This window comes from Lepidothrix coronata, unplaced genomic scaffold (genome assembly GCF_001604755.1).
Source record: "Lepidothrix coronata isolate B3197 unplaced genomic scaffold, Lepidothrix_coronata-1.0 Scaffold69, whole genome shotgun sequence".
Taxonomy (NCBI): Eukaryota; Metazoa; Chordata; class Aves; order Passeriformes; family Pipridae; genus Lepidothrix; species Lepidothrix coronata.
The window spans coordinates 2346821-2364507 of NW_016690249.1; the positions used below are offsets into that span (position 1 = coordinate 2346821).

At 37.3% G+C, this 17687-nt stretch overlaps 1 protein-coding gene across 4 annotated transcripts in view; it reads left to right on the plus strand.

Annotated features, from left to right (window-relative positions):
- BRCA2 (BRCA2, DNA repair associated) overlaps window positions 1-17687 on the plus strand; it is a 38362-nt gene that overhangs the window by 19098 nt on the left and 1577 nt on the right. For 3 of the 4 annotated variants that reach the window (XM_017818560.1, XM_017818561.1, XM_017818562.1), the window contains exons 12-26: window positions 48-140; window positions 1529-1598; window positions 2006-2424; window positions 3398-3588; window positions 4196-4383; window positions 6694-6864; window positions 7165-7516; window positions 8200-8355; window positions 10468-10612; window positions 13439-13560; window positions 14984-15185; window positions 15404-15570; window positions 15659-15794; window positions 16441-16697; window positions 17389-17532. In XM_017818560.1, the coding sequence (XP_017674049.1) occupies window positions 48-140; window positions 1529-1598; window positions 2006-2424; window positions 3398-3588; window positions 4196-4383; window positions 6694-6864; window positions 7165-7516; window positions 8200-8355; window positions 10468-10612; window positions 13439-13560; window positions 14984-15185; window positions 15404-15570; window positions 15659-15794; window positions 16441-16697; window positions 17389-17532 (2813 nt within the window). Of the gene's footprint in view, window positions 1-47; window positions 141-1528; window positions 1599-2005; window positions 2425-3397; window positions 3589-4195; window positions 4384-6693; window positions 6865-7164; window positions 7517-8199; window positions 8356-10467; window positions 10613-11060; window positions 11664-13438; window positions 13561-14983; window positions 15186-15403; window positions 15571-15658; window positions 15795-16440; window positions 16698-17388; window positions 17533-17687 lie in introns of those variants that run through there. The other variant, XR_001875416.1, reaches the window with a different exon arrangement.

Below are 17687 nucleotides of genomic sequence, written 5' to 3' on the forward strand. Positions count from 1 at the left end.
GAACTGAAAAGGAACATATCTTCTAAAATTCTGTGTTTTTATCCTAGGAGAACCTCCAATTAAAAGACAGCTACTGCTTGAATTTAATAGAACAGAAAATACCCCCAGATCTCTGAAAGCTTCAAAAAGCACTCCTGATGGTAATTTTAGTCGTCTTGTGTTCTAAGCAGTAATCCGATGTCAGTTGTTATCTTTAGAATTCTTCAGTTTCCAATGAACTAGCATATAATAAGACAGCTTAACTACTGCATTTAAGAGTATAGTCCTGGGAATTCAGGGAAGCTGCTTGGTAATGTCTGTGCTGAGTTGAAATCAGATGATTAATGGTATGCCTTATTGTGTGGAATCTAAATATATTACAATATATTACTTCTATAAGAACTCTGGTTTAATTTCCAGTTCAGTAGGAATTTATCCAGCTTCTCACAATCTAAATCTCAGAAATTCTAATCTCAGTAGGAAGAATATATTTTATTGATTAATTATCTACAGGAAAATGAAAAGGTACTGGTAATATATTAATAGCTGTCTATGTTACAGATGCTTATATTTTGACTGAGCAATAGGGAGGCTTATGAAAGGGATATCAAAGTTTTTAAAGTTTGAGTTGATGTTTTATGTGAAGCTAGTTAGTGATCAGGATTTCAGGATAGTGTGATTTTGGCAATGGCTTTTGGTTATGGGATAAGCAGTGTTCTTTAAGAAACTTGTTCTTTTTAAGCACTGCATGCTCTCACCTAAATTCAGTAGCAGAATTCATCAAATATATTGATTTAACCAGTATATTGGTTCCCGAATGCTATACTAAATCTGTTCTAGGCATAAGAGCCGTGATTTAAAATTTCAAATGGAATTTGTAAGTCGCTGCCAGAGAATAATTTTATTCCCTTCATATTTCGATATTATCCTACCCTGCAGTAAAACAGTGTTGTTCTTTGGTGAACAATTGAAAACAATTCTTTCTCCAGTACAGTCTTGCCTCTGGCTTCTAGAACTTGTAGCATCTTGTATATGCAACTTCTCATATGAAACTTCCTCTTTGCAGCCTAAGGGCACAAATGAGTTTACATTCCCAACAGATATGATTTAATTACGTTGATAATTCCAAGATAAGCCTGTCCTTCAGTGATGAAAGGAGGAGGTTGGGCAAATCTGCCCTTTTCTGTTGTAACTTCAAATAAAAAAATAAATGAAAGTTGCTGAAAAAGTTCTAAATTGAATGGTGAGCCTACCTGGAATTAAATATATGATAAGCATTTCCCTTTCAGGAGCCTAAAAATATATTGCCGGGTCACAAATACAAACTCTTGAGAGTTCAGCATTGTGTTCACATTTCCTTTAGATCTGTCTGCAGTTAGCGTGGAGATGTTTATACAAACGTTTTTTGGGGCAGGACAGAGTAAAACTGTTTAAATCCACTCTGGAAGCTTTTCTTTATATTTATATCATTAATTTAGATAAAACATGCTGTGAATGTCTACTGTGTAATGTACCATTTCAAATATATTTTTTTCTAATTATCTTACAGGCATTTTCAAAGACAGAAGAAAATTTATGTACCATGTGCCTTTAAAACCCATAACTTGCCAACCTTTTGGGTGAGAAATTTATTATAGATTTTAGAGTTCTTCTAATGCAATTTCTTAAAACCTCACAAGCCTTTGTAACTTTCTGAAAATATACAGTAATAATTTACTACCCAACTTTATAAAAGACTAATAATTTTACTCCAAAATAAATATATTAAATATAACACATATAACACATGTTGCTGCAGTAGACCAGTAAGATGCTAAACAAACTACGCTCTTTTACTTTAACTCTGTCTGTTCTCACTAGAAATTAAGTATTGAATTTTTAAAATATCAAAGACTGTTATTTTGTCTTTTTATTGATGTAATATTGAAAGTTGTACTACTAAAATAAGAAAAGAATACAAAAATCCTGAAAAAGATTTTTGTCAGGAGGCTGAAACCTGTATGTTTAAACGTTTTCATCCCTGTAGGTCAACTAAAGAACGACAAGAAGTCAGAGATGCTACCCTTACTCTACCAGATCAAGACTTCAAAGGATTCCAATCTAAACCTGCCATTTTTCAGCACTGTGCACTAAGGCAGTCTTCAAATGGTACTTCAGGGGTTTCTACTCCATGTAAGGCCTCAGCAAAAGAGAGTGAAGAAACAAGAAGTCCGTACAGATCTGGCAAAACTGTTAAAACTTTTATTCCACCCTTCAAAACCAAGCTGACATTTTCTACATGTGAGCAAAGCAGCAGCAAAAGGTGCGACTCACCGATCAGCAAAAGTATGACCGAAGAGATGGAATTAAATCAGATCACGACTGAACAAAATACTGCTGAACCTCAAGATCACCAGTCTTGCATCCAGCATGCAGCAGACACTGACATAGAAAATGGCAATTTAGGTATTTTCAGATTTTGCTCACTTAACTATTGTGAATACTAACTATCAGAATTAAACCTTTAAGGGTTTTTTGCATATTCTGTCAGACTTTTCTTTTTAATAAAAAGAAACTTCTTTTTAAGCTTTTTTTTCTTTTTGTGAGAAAACTAGGAAATAATTACTTTCCTAATATTTTATATTGCACTCCTAGCAAAGCATATGTTGCTCATCTCTAAAGTTAATTAAGAAGCTGAAAAATATTTCACACGGTGCTTCAGAAACAAGATAGCTTATGTTTCATTTGATACCTGATTTTTTTATATACCTCTTAGGTCAAATAACCTAGGAACCTTAGATTAGCCTTGCTATACTTTATTCACTTTTACAGAAGCTTGTTTTCATTCTGTTCTCTAATTAAAATGTAGGGTTTGCCATATAAATGGTTGATTGTGTCATTTCCAAAGAGGCAGAGTTTAAATGCACAACTGTTTGACTTTATTGTGTGGGCTTATGCCTTCTGAGCTCTCTTGAATGTTCTATAACTATTATAACCAAATAATCTGAATTTTTTTCAGAAGGACTTGTGTGTATTTGAACATGTGTAGGAACGTTTGCAGAATTAGATCCTGTATTTAGGTCAAAATCTCAAGATTACATTAGTTGATGTAGTCATCAACTCATTTCTTTTCATTTGGAGTTTTCTATGAAGACTTGAGTTCAGTCTGATGAGAAAAATATGTGGCTCAAAATTTAGTTCGGGGCCTAACACAAAATTAATATGAATATATAATTTGTTTCATATAATATTATTCAAATGCTTTCACTAATCACTGCTTTCTAAATGCATTAAACTTTGAATATTTAGACTTTCAGTTTCTAAAAATCTGCAGAGTGGCATAGTGAATATGCTTCTCTCAATCTGCTTTTGTAGTGTGACTGTATATCTCTATTTGGTATATACTTTAAAAGTATTTTGGGGGTTTTTTTCTTTGCAGCTGTGGTCAGGATGGTGACAAATCTCCGCTGTGCCAGAGATCTGCAGGAAATGAGAATTAAAAAGAAGTGCAGGCAAAATATTCGCTCACAACCAGGCAGTCTTTATGTCATTAAAACCTCTGCAAGCAATAGAATCTCTCTGAAAACTGCAGTGGAAGAGAAATCTCCTAGCTTTTATTCTACAGAAGAGGTATATTGGTATCTTCTTACTGTTTATCTTTTGCATCTGTTTCTCAAGAAGAGCATATAGAATCTCAGTAGCTTTTGAATCAATACGTTCTGCAGTTTTTGGGTAAGAATTTAGAGTAGCTCTTATACCAGTTGCTGCAGTATTTAAGTAGCTTTGCATATCCACATTTTTTAAGACAATTCCCAATAATAAAGGTCATAAAGTCTCTAGTGTTATAGTCAAACCAGAGAAGCATCAAAAAAGGAAAAAAAATCACCAGCTATAGTTGCTATTGACTTTTAACCCATATGAAGTGCTGGAATAAGAGAACGATTAAAATTTAAGCTTAGGTAAATCTATATGAAAGACCTCTTGCTTTTGGTTCAGTGAAGGTACAAAACCTGTTGAATTTTTTAAAACACTTTTGAAGCACACTGTGATGCTATTCTGCTAAAGTAATTGCTGGGAATTCACTCTTCGTGGATTACATATAAAATGACAAGATAGACGAGCTGTCTCAACCTTAAGGAAATATTTAATCTGAATTTTTAAGATTAGATATTAAAACTCTTAGCTGAATTCTTACTGTATTGTCATTATTTTGTCTTTTTCATCTAATTTTTTTCAGCTATACACATATGGTGTTTCAAAACATTGCATACAAGTTAACAGCACAAATGCAGAATCTTTCCAGTTTCTTGTCAAAGACTTTTTCAGTAAGGAGTATTTGTTAGCTGGAAATGGAATGCAACTTGCTGATGGAGGATGGCTAATACCTACAGATGAGGGAAAAGCTGGAAAAAAGGAGTTTTACAGGTACTGTTACTTATGAACTTGAGATAGCTATGCTATTTATTAGTTATTCTCTTATCCCCAAGAATAAATCCAATGCAGTCATCTTTTAAAGCCTCTGACTACTTTTTTTACTGTGCATTTTTAGTATACCTCTGTTAGCATAAAGATATTTTAGGATTGTAAATTTGCTATGTAGATTAATGTTGCTAGTGATTGATCTTCAGTGACCATTAAAGAAAGCATACAAAGTCAATTTAGAAAATGTCTGGAAATTCTTCAGCAGTGTAAATAGTATAAAAAAAAAACACAACTATTTTTTGATGGGAATGAAGGTTGATTTGGGAGGTGCTTAGGGCTTCTTTGACAGGACAGGGATGAATATGCTTTTTTAATATAACTTTTTTAAAGATGACATATAATTTGAAGGAAGCCTAAACTACAGTAGTAAGGCACTTTTTCATTCAAGCCTTCTCTTGAGTAGATGTAAGAACCAAAATAGGTGCAGAAGCAATGCTTGCTCTTGCATTCTTTCTGGTTCTTCTGTCCCTCCTTTTGCAGGTCCTTTAAAATGAGCAGGAAAAAAAAGTGTTGAGTACACCTCTCCTAAACACTTCCATGAAAATTATGTTTTGTTTTACTGTAAGCAAGTGTGTACATTGTAACTTCATCAGCACCATGTGCAACAGCACAAGGAACTACCAATGTACTGTTGTTGCAGCAAAACTTCAGAAAATACTTAACTATTATCTTCTGATTTCCTCTGTTAATTTGAATCATAGAATATCCTGAGTTGTAAGGGACCACAAAGATCATTGAAGTCCAAGTTGTGGCCCTGCAGATTTGAGGTGCAGCATTTGAGGTGCTCTATTTTCAAATCAGTGTCACTGTTGGTGTTCATTCACAAAACACTCAAGGCAGGCACCTGCATTTGCGTAGTATTTGTAGTCAAGCATGGATTGCCAATCTAAGTAATGTCAGAATTCAAGAGGTTTGCAATATTTGCTTTGCAGTACCAAAGTGTGACAAAGATAGGTCTGTTCCAAGCTCAAGAACTGTTTTTATTTGTAAGTTTGAGTTAGTGAGGTTGGTGCCAGCAATCCAAAATGGGAAAATTGACTATTATGAGATGTGTACTTCGATGTTGTGATCTGTACTTTCTCATGAGAAATTGCTTTCTACTCATGCTAGTGAGCCAGAATCATTATTAGCTTCTCCCACATGACTTTGAGAAATGTTTTTGGTGTCAATGATATTTGTTCATCGTAGGAGAACTGGAGATGTTGTGTGTTCATACCCAGCAACTACTCAGTGAAGAACAATCATGTGCTGGAGTTCACAAAATCATAGAATAGTTTAGGTTGTAAGGGACTGCTGGCAGTCATCCAATCCAAGCCTCTGTTCAATAGAGTTTGAATTAGATTAATTACTCAGGGACTTGCCTAGCTGAGTTTTGAACATCTCCAAGGACAGAGATTCTGCAACCTCTCTGGACAGCCTGTGTCATTTGACCATTCCTGTGGTTTAAAAAACAAAACCACCACCTTTATTTCTGATTGGAATTTTTCATGTTCCATCTTGGTCTGTTGTCTCTCATCCTATTGTTGTGTGCTTCTAGGAAGAATGTCCCTGTTTTCTCTGAACCCTCCAGTCCAGTAGTCATAGACAGCAATAAGGTCTTTTTGGCTTGTTTTAAATTCAAACAAACCCAGCTCTCTTAGGTTTTATGTCATGTGCTTAGCCTTCAAGATCACCTTGCTGGCCCTCTGTGAGGTTTGTTCCAGTATACCAACACCTTTGTCCTTGCAAATCCAAAGCTGGACAGAAACTTTCTCCCAAGTGCTGAAGAGAGGGGAAGGATCACTTCCTTCCTGGCTTTGCTCCTAATACATCACTTCTCTAAATTTGATGTTATCTGTAAACTTTCTTGGTCCCCCCGGCCATCATGTAGATTGTAATGAACCCATCAAGCAAGCAGGGGAAATTGCAGGGCTGAAGGGGAATAGAGCACACCTCAGTCCATCTATGCTATGTGCATAACTGCATGAAGCAGACACAGCACGTCCCTGAAGCTGCTGTTGGGTCAAGTATCTCCGTTTCAAGGATACATACCTGTATGCACATGTATGCTGCCAAGGCATATGAGGACAAAACTTCAGTATTCAGACATTAACCAGATCAGGTGATGGAATGTAACCTTCCTGTTTTCAGTGTAATAAATATTCTTTTGTTAATGTTGCCTATGTACATACACTGAATACAATGCTAGGGCAAAATAAGCAAGTTAAAACTTGAAGTAGATTTCAGGTTAATTTATTAACCATTTATCTGCAGAGCCCTCTGTGACACTCCTGGTGTGGATCCCAAGCTAATATCTGAGGCCTGGGTTTACAATCACTACAGATGGATTGTGTGGAAATTGGCAGCCATGGAAGTGTCATTCCCCCATGAATTTGCTAACAGATGTTTGACACCAGAAATGGTGCTATTGCAATTGAAATATAGGTATGTGTATAGCACTGTATTTGGACCTGTAACTTGTGGTACTGTATGCTTTCTAAATTACAAAATTAACACCTCTACCTTGCATTTACTATTTAGTAGAATGCATACACTGTTAAATTTATGCATAGCAGTATTAAAAACATAGTGCATGTTATTTGCAAAAATTTAGATGACATTTGCTTTGCTACAGTGGTGCTTAATTGTAGATTGAATAAGCAATAGTTTGCTACAATTGCGTTTAAAGAAAAGCAATGTGATGAGTTTTGTTTGCTTTAACAAAACCTGAATGCTTCTTTGTAGGTATGATTTGGAAGTTGATAAAAGTAAACGATCAGCAATCAAAAAAATAACGGAAAGAGATGATGCAGCAGGTAAAACACTTGTACTGTGTGTTTCCAAAATCATATCACTGAACACCATTGTATCTCCTAGCAGTAGCAATAAGAACGTGGAAAATAAAAAAGCAGCAGCAATAATTGAAGTTACTGATGGCTGGTATGGGATTAGAGCTCTTCTGGATCCACCTCTCAAAGCTTTCTTAGATAGAAGAAGGCTGACTGTTGGTCAGAAGATCATAGTGCACGGAGCAGAGCTTGTTGGCTCTCAGAATGGATGTACGCCACTGGAAGCCCCAGATTCCCTCATGTTAAAGGTAAAATAAAATGTTAGTTCAGCTTAAATGGATGTGACTGAAAGATGTGATAAATGCTATTTAGTTGAGCCACATTCTGTAAACAAAGTTATCGTGGCTTTACAAACAGATGGAGCTTTGTTGAAGTTTAAGAACCAATTTGTAAGATGTGACACTAGGTCACTGACACTATTCAACAGGGTTGGAAGAGAAGTTCATAATACAAAATTCTTCCGAGTTTTGCTTTGTGTTTTGGCAGTTCCAGCTTCTTAATTTGGTTAAGCACCAAGTTACAAAAGGTACTTATTCATCACTTACAATATGGAAATTGGAGGAAGAATGGGGGGGGAAAACCAGCTTGTGAGAGGGTGGACTGGCAGGGGAGGGCTTTGACTTGTTTGAGAATGCTTAAAGAGATAGCTGAAGTTTCAGCATAACACTGTTGCTCCTCTGGTATAAAGCAATGGCTTGTCTCATAGATACTCATTTCTTAGAGAATTTTAACTCATCAAATTTTTAATTTCTGTTTAAAATACATTTCTTCAATGTGAAAGGCAACCTTTAAAATGTGATATGTTCAGGTGTAAAAGTGATATATTCTTAGCGAGGTCAGTGTGAAGATGGTCTTTCCGGTAGATACAATAAGTTGGATATAGTTTTGTCCTATTAGTGACAGTTTATTATTCATTATTTATCTCATTCAGATTTCAGCGAACAGCACTCGGTGTGCACGATGGCATGCAAAACTAGGATTTCATCAGGATCCCAGACCTTTTCCTTTGCCTTTGTCATCGCTTTACAGCGAGGGTGGTGCAGTGGGGTGTATTGATGTAGTTATTCAAAGAACTTATCCTATTCAGGTATGGTGTAAGTATTTTATCAATCTAACAGGTTCTGTGAGATCTAAATTATATCAGTTAATTGCTATATCATTCTTTAACTCAGACATAATATAGAGAGCTAAAAAATTTAAGAAAAGGTACCATTATGCGTAAAATGAACAAGAGTGGTTCTTGCAATGTGCACGTATTTAATATTTGAGGACTGTATCCTGCGGTGAGAAAAATTTGAGTTTGCGCTCAGTATCTTCTGGTTGGTTTTGCTTTCAACTTCAAAAAGCCAGAAAGAATTGGATTTCAGTTCTGGAATCTAAAAAGCACAGCACTTGTTTTAAAGGAGAAAAAAGACATTGAGAGTTTCAGCTCCAAGAACAAGTGAAACTCAATTTTTTTTATTTTTACATACATACTAACATAGAAGTTGTATATTTCTAGCCTTTAGTAAGATTACTTTTTCTTACATGTAGCTGACTGTATTGTTTAAGTTCTATTATTTAAAAATAGAACTGAAAATAGAACTGAAAATAGACTGAAAATACAATGTGTGATTATGGTATAAAATAGAATTAAGATCTTTTAAATACTACTTAATATCCAGACATTTTAAATACGGTCAGACTACACTGCAACTACTTGCTTTTATAACAATTCCAGCCACAAAAAGAAACAATATTTCTGTTAGCTATCAATCCTTTTAATGTTAACAGTTTAACCAGGATACAACTTTCAGGTTTTTTCAACTTTTCTCAGAGTGTGTTATACTTGGCACGTACATAACAGGATTTTTTTTTCATTGCTTCCTTTCTAAGGTGTTGTTTAACTATTGGTTGGTGTAGAATGAATTCTGCAAAGTACTAGCAATATTTAGTTTGGATCATTACTTTGATATTTAGATCATTGGTTTAATGGAGGAAATTGCAGCACCTACTATGGAAGCTGTCTGGTAGAACTAACATTTATTTAGGTCTCAAAAAGGGAACTGTAATCTGTAATCACATCACAGATAGTGGTTTCCAGGCTGGGGAGGAAAGTGGTGCTTTGTATCTCACTATATCAAGAGATTAATGTACCCATGTACTTTTCTCTTTTCTAAACCCTGAGACTCTTGCTCAAACATACCAAAATTGTAGGAAGATTTGAGCTGTCTCTCTCCTTTTACCTCAAGAGTCAGAGTATAGGAATCACAGTAGCCTTAACTAAATATGGTAGATTGTGAATAGTGCAGGAAAGTACATGGCATGCAATTAAATGAGGCAGGCAGAGCCTATTTCAACAATTCACTGCCTCATAAGGATTAGTTCTGCAAGCTTTCCTCATCCTACTTTCACTGTACTCTCCTGCTGCTTCTTTGTGCTAATCCTGGACCTTACCTGATCCTGTTGCTTAGCTAATTTAATTTATTGTTTATTTTAAACCAGGAGTAAGTAACTAATAATAATTAAAAAAAAAAAAGAACCACTGTCTATTGAGTTATCAAACTGATATGGTCTGCTGAGGTCAAATAGGTACTAGAGCCAGTGCAAGGGAGAAGACAGAACTGTGCAGCAAAGACGAAGGGAAGGGACCACTTACTTTCATCAGCGGTGACGTTGTTTGGCTCACCTGTTTCTGTCAAGCCAATTCTAGCAGGGTTGTGGACAAGGCTGTAGTCCTGTGGAACCATTTCAGGCAGAAAAGGTTTAAGAGCAGGACAACATCCTAGTTCCTTTACAGCATCTAATCTAGTGTGTTAAAACAGGCAATACAATTGATGTGGAAAGACAAATTGAGTAGAATGCAGTCTGGTATACTTTTAAGCATTGAGTTTGATGGTTTCTGTCTCAGTGTATCTACCAGTGGCATCCAGCTGTCTTTGAAATTACATCACTGATACTTATTACTTCAAGCTATGGTTTCTTCAGCTGTTAAATCATCTGATTTTGGATACTACTCCATTCTGTCTGTGTATCTTTAAAGTGAAGATTTACCAATGCTGTAGTTTTTCACCTTTTATCTATTATACTGAAAGAACTTATGATCAACCGCCTGTTCATTTTTAAAGCATTTCTGCATAATAGTGAGTATTAAAAGGAAACTAGATTATGTTAAAAATAATTTTTATGTCTGGGTTTTGTTTGAATCTTTTTATTTCAGTGGATGGAAAAGACATCAGCTGGTTCATATGTTTTTCGTAACAGTCGAGCTGAAGAAAGGGAAGCTGCCAAGCATGCAGAGGATCAACAAAAGAAACTGGAAGATCTGTTTGCAAAAATCCAAGCAGAATATGAAGAGCGTGAAGGTAAAGCTTTCATTCTTTCAGAATAGTTATTAAGAACACAAAAACATTCTTCACGTTTACAGAAGAATCTTAAGAAACTGTCAAAAAACTTCCCTCGAGATAGAGAAGCAGAGATGGGATTTGAGGTTGTTTTCTTTGTTGTTGTTGGGTTTGTTTTGTATTTTTCTAGATTTTTGCTTCCTGTGTAGAAAACAGTTACATGCTTATTTGCTTGGCTTTGCAGCTATCTAGGAAACTCTTCCTGAACGTGTTGGTAGCCAGGCTACTAAAAAATTGTCATTGAGAATGATGCTCAGGGAAGTGCTATGGAATTGTAGGATTCTTAATTTCATTCTCTTCAAGGACCTGATACTGTAATGATTCACCCAGAGGTGGGCACTGCTGGAATGTATCTCAGTAGACCTGAACAAGATTAGGCACTTAGCATCTTTCCTCACAAACATTGCAGGACTGTGAAGACACTGAGCTCAGTGAAGCTCCTAAATGGGACAGGGACCCTGGTCACAAGGGACATGGAGAAGGCTGAGTTACTGGATGCCTGTTTCACCTCACCCTTGACCAGCAATCCCAGCCTTCAGCAATCCCAGGCTCTGGAGACCATGGGAAATTCTGAAGCAAAGAAGACATAATCTTGGTGAAAGAGGATCAAGTTAGAGAACAGTTAGGCAAACTGGACATACGTAAGTCAATGGCTGGTGACGAGATGAACTCTCAAGTGCTGAAGGAGCTGAGTAATGTCTGTGAGGCTGCTTTTGATCCTCTTTGAATGATCATTGGTTGATCGGTAGAGGTGCCTGAAGACTGGAGGAAAGCAAATGTGTCTTCTATCTTCAGAAAGAACAGGAAGGAGGACCCAGAAAACTAACTACAAGCCAGTCAGCCTTACCTTGATTCCTGAGAAGGTGATGGAACAAATATTCCTGGAACCAATTCCAGGCACATGAAGGACAAGAAGGTGATTTGGAGTATTCAACAGGGATTCACCAAGGGAAGTCACGTTTGACCTGCCTGACAACCTTCTGTGATGGAATTACTGGCTTGGTTAGATGAGGTGAGAGCAGTGCCTATTGTCTACCTGGGCTTCAGTAAGGCTTTTGACATTCTCCCTTGAGATCCTCATAGAGAAGCTGGTGAAGCACGGGCTAGATGAGGAGTCAGTCAGGTGGATTGAAAAGTGGTTGAACGATAGGGCCTAGAGGATGGTGAAGAGGTGGCATGAAATCTGTTTGGAGGCCCGTAACTAGTGGTGTATGCCAGGGATCAGTACTGGGTCTAGCCCTGTTTGAACATCTTCATTAATGATCTGGAGAACAGGACAGTGTACTTTCAACAGGTTTGATGATACAAAATTAGGATGAGTGATTATGCTGCCATCCAGAGGGATTTTAGCAACTGGAGAAATGGGCTGACAAGAACCTCATGAAGTTCAACAAAGCAAAGTGCAAATCTTGTGTCTGTGGAGGAAGAGTCCCATGCACCACTACATGCTGGGGGCCACCCAGCTGGAAAGCAGCTTGGCAGAAATGGCCCTGGGAGTCCTGGTGAACAAGTTGAGGAGTGCTGTCAGAAGGTCTAAGGAGGTGATCCTTCCCCTTTGTTTAGCATTGGTAAGGCCACATGTGGAATGCTGTGTCCAGTTCTGGGCTCCTCAGTACAAGAGAGGCATGGACACATTGGAGACATTACAAGAAAGGGCCATTAACATATGTAAGGAATTGGAGCATCTGACATAGGAAAAGCTGAGAGAGCTGGGACCTTTGAGCTTGGAGAAGAGAAGGCTCAGGGGGATCTGATCAGTGTACATAAATACCTGAAGGGACGTTGCAGAGAAGATGGAGCCAGGCTTCTGTCAGTGGTGTCCAATGACAGGTCCAGAGCAGTGGGTACAAACTGGAATACAGGGAGTTCCCTCTGGACATCAGGAAGCACTTTTTCACTGTGAGGATGATCAGCAGTGTTGCCTAGAGAGGCTGTGAAATCTCCATCCTTGGAGATAATCAAAAGCTCACTGGACTTGATCTTGGTCAGCCTGCTGAAGGTGACCCTGCATGAGCAAGGGGTTGGACCAGATGGCCTCCAGAGGTCCCTTCCACTTCAACCATTTTCTGATTCCATAATGGGCTGACACTGCACACCTCTGCCAGTGATTTCTAGCATTGCATTTGTAGTTGAAATCGGAGATGGCTTTATAATTCTTAACTTCACTGATACGAACTTCTGCATGTCGGTCACCTTGCTGTGGTGTTTAATGTTTGGTAAACTTGTCTATACTAGACAAGTTGCCTTGTATGTCTGCTATGCTGTCTGCTATGCTGAAGGAATTAATGAAAATGCTAACAGCAAAATTACTTACCTAAGGAGAGTGTAATAGTTTAATGTAATGAAGTTAACTTCGCTTTTTAGCTGATCTGCTAAGGAGCCTTCATGTGCAGACCTGTTGTCCCAGATCTTGGTATCTTTGAGACTTTTCTGCTGTATGAGAGGAAAAGGAAGTGACAGAGAGAAAATACAGTCAAGTATTGATGAAGTTTCTTGGCAGCTCATCAAGTCTCCCACCCTCTTCTAAGTGCAGACACTGATTGTATAATATTCTAATCTATGTTGTATTTAAATGAATGAGATTTTTTTCTGCTTTTTTCCTAAAATTTTCTGCTATTTTCCTAAAATATATGTATATACACATATATCAGTTCCTGTATATGTGGTTTGTATTTTTTTTCTGGCAAGGCCTATGTACTGCCATGCTTCTTACATAATAATTTCTTCTTTCACTTTCAAGTGTATTGGTTACACTCCACCCGATAGCTTTTTTTTTTTTTCCAACAGGGAGAACTACCAGAAAAACAACAAGATCACATATAGTCACAAGACAGCAAATCCATAATTTGCAAGATGGTGCAGAACTTTATGAAGCAATTCAGAATGCATCCGATCCTGGTTATATGGAGGTAACTAGATCCTACTGGGCTAATTTTCAAACACTTCTGAAATAATTTACAATTTACTACCTCCTGCTAAAATAAACTGTTAAATCACTCTTTATTTTTGCTGCCTTTTGAGATTTCCTACAGCATGTTTATTGCTAAATAAATTAATATTAAAATTTTTGAAAAAAATTTAATGAAGTCTTGTTGAAATAGATTAATAATAGTTTGGATGGCACTTTTCTCTTGGTATACAAATCCAGGATATAGCACAATTAAAAGTTAATGTTACTTGTAATTTTATTACTTTGCTTTGTCTTGCATATATGGACACTAAATTAATCTCGTAAGTCTAGAGTTGCGTACACATATTCTTGCATGCTGTTCACTGAAGTGTTTGAATAATTATATTGTCATTGTTTTCTTCATTCCCTGTTGTAGTTAAATCATGACTTTTAAGATTATGCCTTTATTAGTAAAGATACAGGTGATGAGTCCCTGCCAGTTGTTCAAAATTAAATACATGCCTTACCTTTTCCAAGTCAGGGTCCTTGATGGTCATAAAAGCCATACAATCTATGGTATGCATATCTCTGGTGCTGCATGTAAAGGCTTCTGGGTCTTGAAGGCTTGGTCAGAAAAGTAACCTTTCTGTTGGATTTTAGTGTAAATTACTGTGTCAGCTCAGACAGCAGCCTGAGGAGAAATGCAACCCTTCCTTCATTCTTACTGAAATTTCTCCTAATATATCTTCATATGAAACAGTAGAGCATGCCTGTTACATTAAATATTCACCTTAGTTATGCACTCTTAAGCAGGTTTCTCACTAATTGTCACATAAGAACAGTTTGTAATGTAATGCTCTGTGGAGACCACAGAGAACCAGCTGAGTACCAGTCAAGACTTGATGCCTCCTGTTGTTTTAACATACCTCATTTCAAGTCCTAGTAGTGTATCAGTTGAACAATAAATTGCTTGTAACAGATGAACACTTAAAGAGGCTGTCTAAAAATCTTGACAGTATTTTTTTTTTTTTTTTTTTTTTTTTTTTTTTTTTAATTAATAAAAAAGATGGGGCCTCTGGTGGTCTAGTGGTTAGGGTGCAGGACTCTCACTGCTGCGACCCGGGTTCGATTCCCAGCCCCCCGGGCAGATGGAGCTCGTCAGCCCTGTAAGGCAATCCATCTAAGAGAAGGTCACTCTAAACAAACCTACGTCCTGGGGACCTCACTGCCACTGTCCAAGCTTGCTCGGCCCCGGCAGATGAACCTCAGGATTAAAGGGTGGGCTCAGTTCAGCGCACGCTGGGTCTCACCTAAAAAATCCACTGCGCAGGCTCAAAGGGTTAATGACCTTTCCCAAATCTTCGCTCGCGAAGACTGGCCATTATTATTATTATTATTATTATAATAAAAAAGATACTGAGTGCATTTTCTCTTGGTTACAGGGATATCTCAGTGAAGACCAGTTAAAAGCTTTGAGTGCTTACAGGCAGTTGATGAATGACAAAAAGCAAACTCAGATGCAAGAAGAATTCAAGAAGGCTTTAGAGTCAGCAGAACAGGAAGAAAATGGTTGTTCCAAAAGAGATGTGTCTGCTGTATGGAAATTATGTGTGGTAGACTACAGAAAGCAAGAAAAATATAAAGGTTAGTACTTGAAAAATTATAAATAACTTTTAACTAAACATGGTAACTGGCCAACGTAGATAGAATTGAAAAGTTTCCCAGCAGTATTCTAGCCTGCATGTTAATATTCCCAGTTTCGTTTAGGGCTTTGGGGTGGAGGGAGTGTTGTGGATTTATTTTGTTTAGAAGCCTTCGATTTAGTATTGCACAGCTAATATATCTTATTCTGATACTGGTAGGAGTGATACTGAGTATCTGGCGTCCACTGCTGGATATTTGTTCATTGCTAAAGGAGGGCAGTCGGTACAGAATCTACCAGCTGTCAGCATCACAGTCCAAAGGAAGGGCAGACTCAACTAACATACAATTAACAGCAACAAAGAAAACTCAGTATCTGCAGCTATCAGTAAGTGCTTTAAGTGCATAAAGATGTGTCATTAAAGTGTATCATGGTCTATATGTGTGGTAAACACTGAAGTTTTGTGTTTCTTAAGGTATCACAGGAGATGCTGGTGCAGATTTTCTTTCCAAGAAAGGCTCTAAAATTCACCAGTTTGTTGGATCCTTCTTTTCAGCCACCATGTGCTGAAGTCGATTTAGTCGGAGTTGTAGTTTCTGTTAGCAGAACAGGTACGTTGTGGACCACATTCATGTCTTCCCATTGAATAAGCACTGAATTCTTTATTTCAGAAGTCAAAGTTATCTTGGTATTGTACCTGCACCTCAGGCCTGTGAAAACCTGTGAAAACCTGTGAAAACCATGACATACTGGCAGATAATTCTGTTTTCCTAAAGCAAAACTGTCTCTGCTTATTAGCTCAGGAAGTTAGTAAGGCGGGATCTAAGCTCAAGAACAGCTTGCCTTTATTTTTTCTATAAATGGTGGATGTGAGTTCTCGCATTTGTGCTCAGCATCTGCGGCAGTGCCACCGTGCGTGTATGTGAGCTCCCTCTTTTGTGTACAGTGTCATGGAATGAGTGGAACACAGGGACTGGAGCTCATGGGTGGGAACATATGGATAATCTTCTGAATAAAAAGGAAAAGCACCATAGGAGTATTGTTTTTTAGCCACTGCAACACAGATTTTAAGTTGTTTTCTGTAATCAGTAGGGAGCTGTTGTAGAGTATGGGTGAAGCATGCAGACAAGCTGCCATGTAACATTTATCATTTCTCTTTCAAGATGTGTAGGACCTTTTTTTATAGCTACAAATTGTGGTAATCAACGTTTACTTAAGGATGCAAAGGTTTAATTCAAACCTTTTTCTTGCTTTTAGGTTTCACTACTATGGTATACTTATCTGATGAAAGCTGTAATTTCGTGGCAGTAAAGATCTGGACAGATCTCAGACACCTTGCTATTGAAGATATAGTTGTCTGCTGCTCACTCGTTTCTGCAAGCAACCTTCAGTGGCAATCTGAATTTAGATCAGAAATTCCTGTGCTGTTGGCTGGAGATCTTTCTGTGTTCTCAGCCAGTCCAAAGGAAAACTATCTTCAAGAGAAGCTTAATGAACTGAGAAGTATGATCGAGGTAAATATGTAGATGTTTAGTTTGATGATTAGTTTTAGTTACTGCTGTGTTACATACTTCACCAGAAAGTCTGTTAGTACTAATAAATCTTTAAAAGAAGTAATACACAGAGGGCTGAATTTGAGGGGATTTTCTGGGAGATGGAGTAAGGTGTTAATGCAGTTTTCCTGGAGGACTCTCCATACGACCTATTGAATGTCTTTTTCTTTTTTTTTTTTTAAATTCAGTTCAACCAACACCGTCTTTTGCTCTGGCTGGCAAAGCATCTTATATCTGTCAGTAGTGAATCTGTCATGCACGGTTTGGCCTCTAGCCTTTTAAAAGCTGAAATTTACTCTCTTGCTCAGTGGAGTTTATTCAGTATTGGATTGTTGATTTCATTTATTTATTTTTTATTTCAGTTTTCTAGCAGTGCTAAATACCTTGTCCTGGTCATGCATTCCCATTTCTTACTGAAAAATAAGTTTAAATACAAAAGAATTTTTTTCTTCTTCTTCTTGCTCACAATAAAAGGTAGTTTTATTTCCCTCCACAGAAAGTGCAGCAGTCTTTTAAGTTGTTGGTTTGATATAAAATAAAATTCTAGTGGGATTATGATGAGAAAAGAAAGTCCTAAATACTTTGTGAGCATATCGTACTTAAACAATTTGAAAAACAACTATTCTGCATTGCAAACTGTTCTCCTTTGCAGAATGTGGCCTCCTTTTGCTCTGATGCAGAAAGTAAATTGGTGAATTTGCTACAAAGAAATCTCTTGCGTACACCCAGTTTAACTAAAAGATCCAGCTTGGAAAGCCCCTCTCCTTCCTGTAACTTTGCAGAGGATAAAAGTTTGGTAAGCTTCTGTTAATTAATACTGTGTTTGTGCTGGCAGTGCATGCAGTGAGGACAGAAGTAAGTTCTGTACTGATGGTTGTGGTCAATGGTCCCACTTCTCAGTCCACTCCAGCCATTCTCTTCAGGGCAATGCAAACTGATTAGACGCTTTCT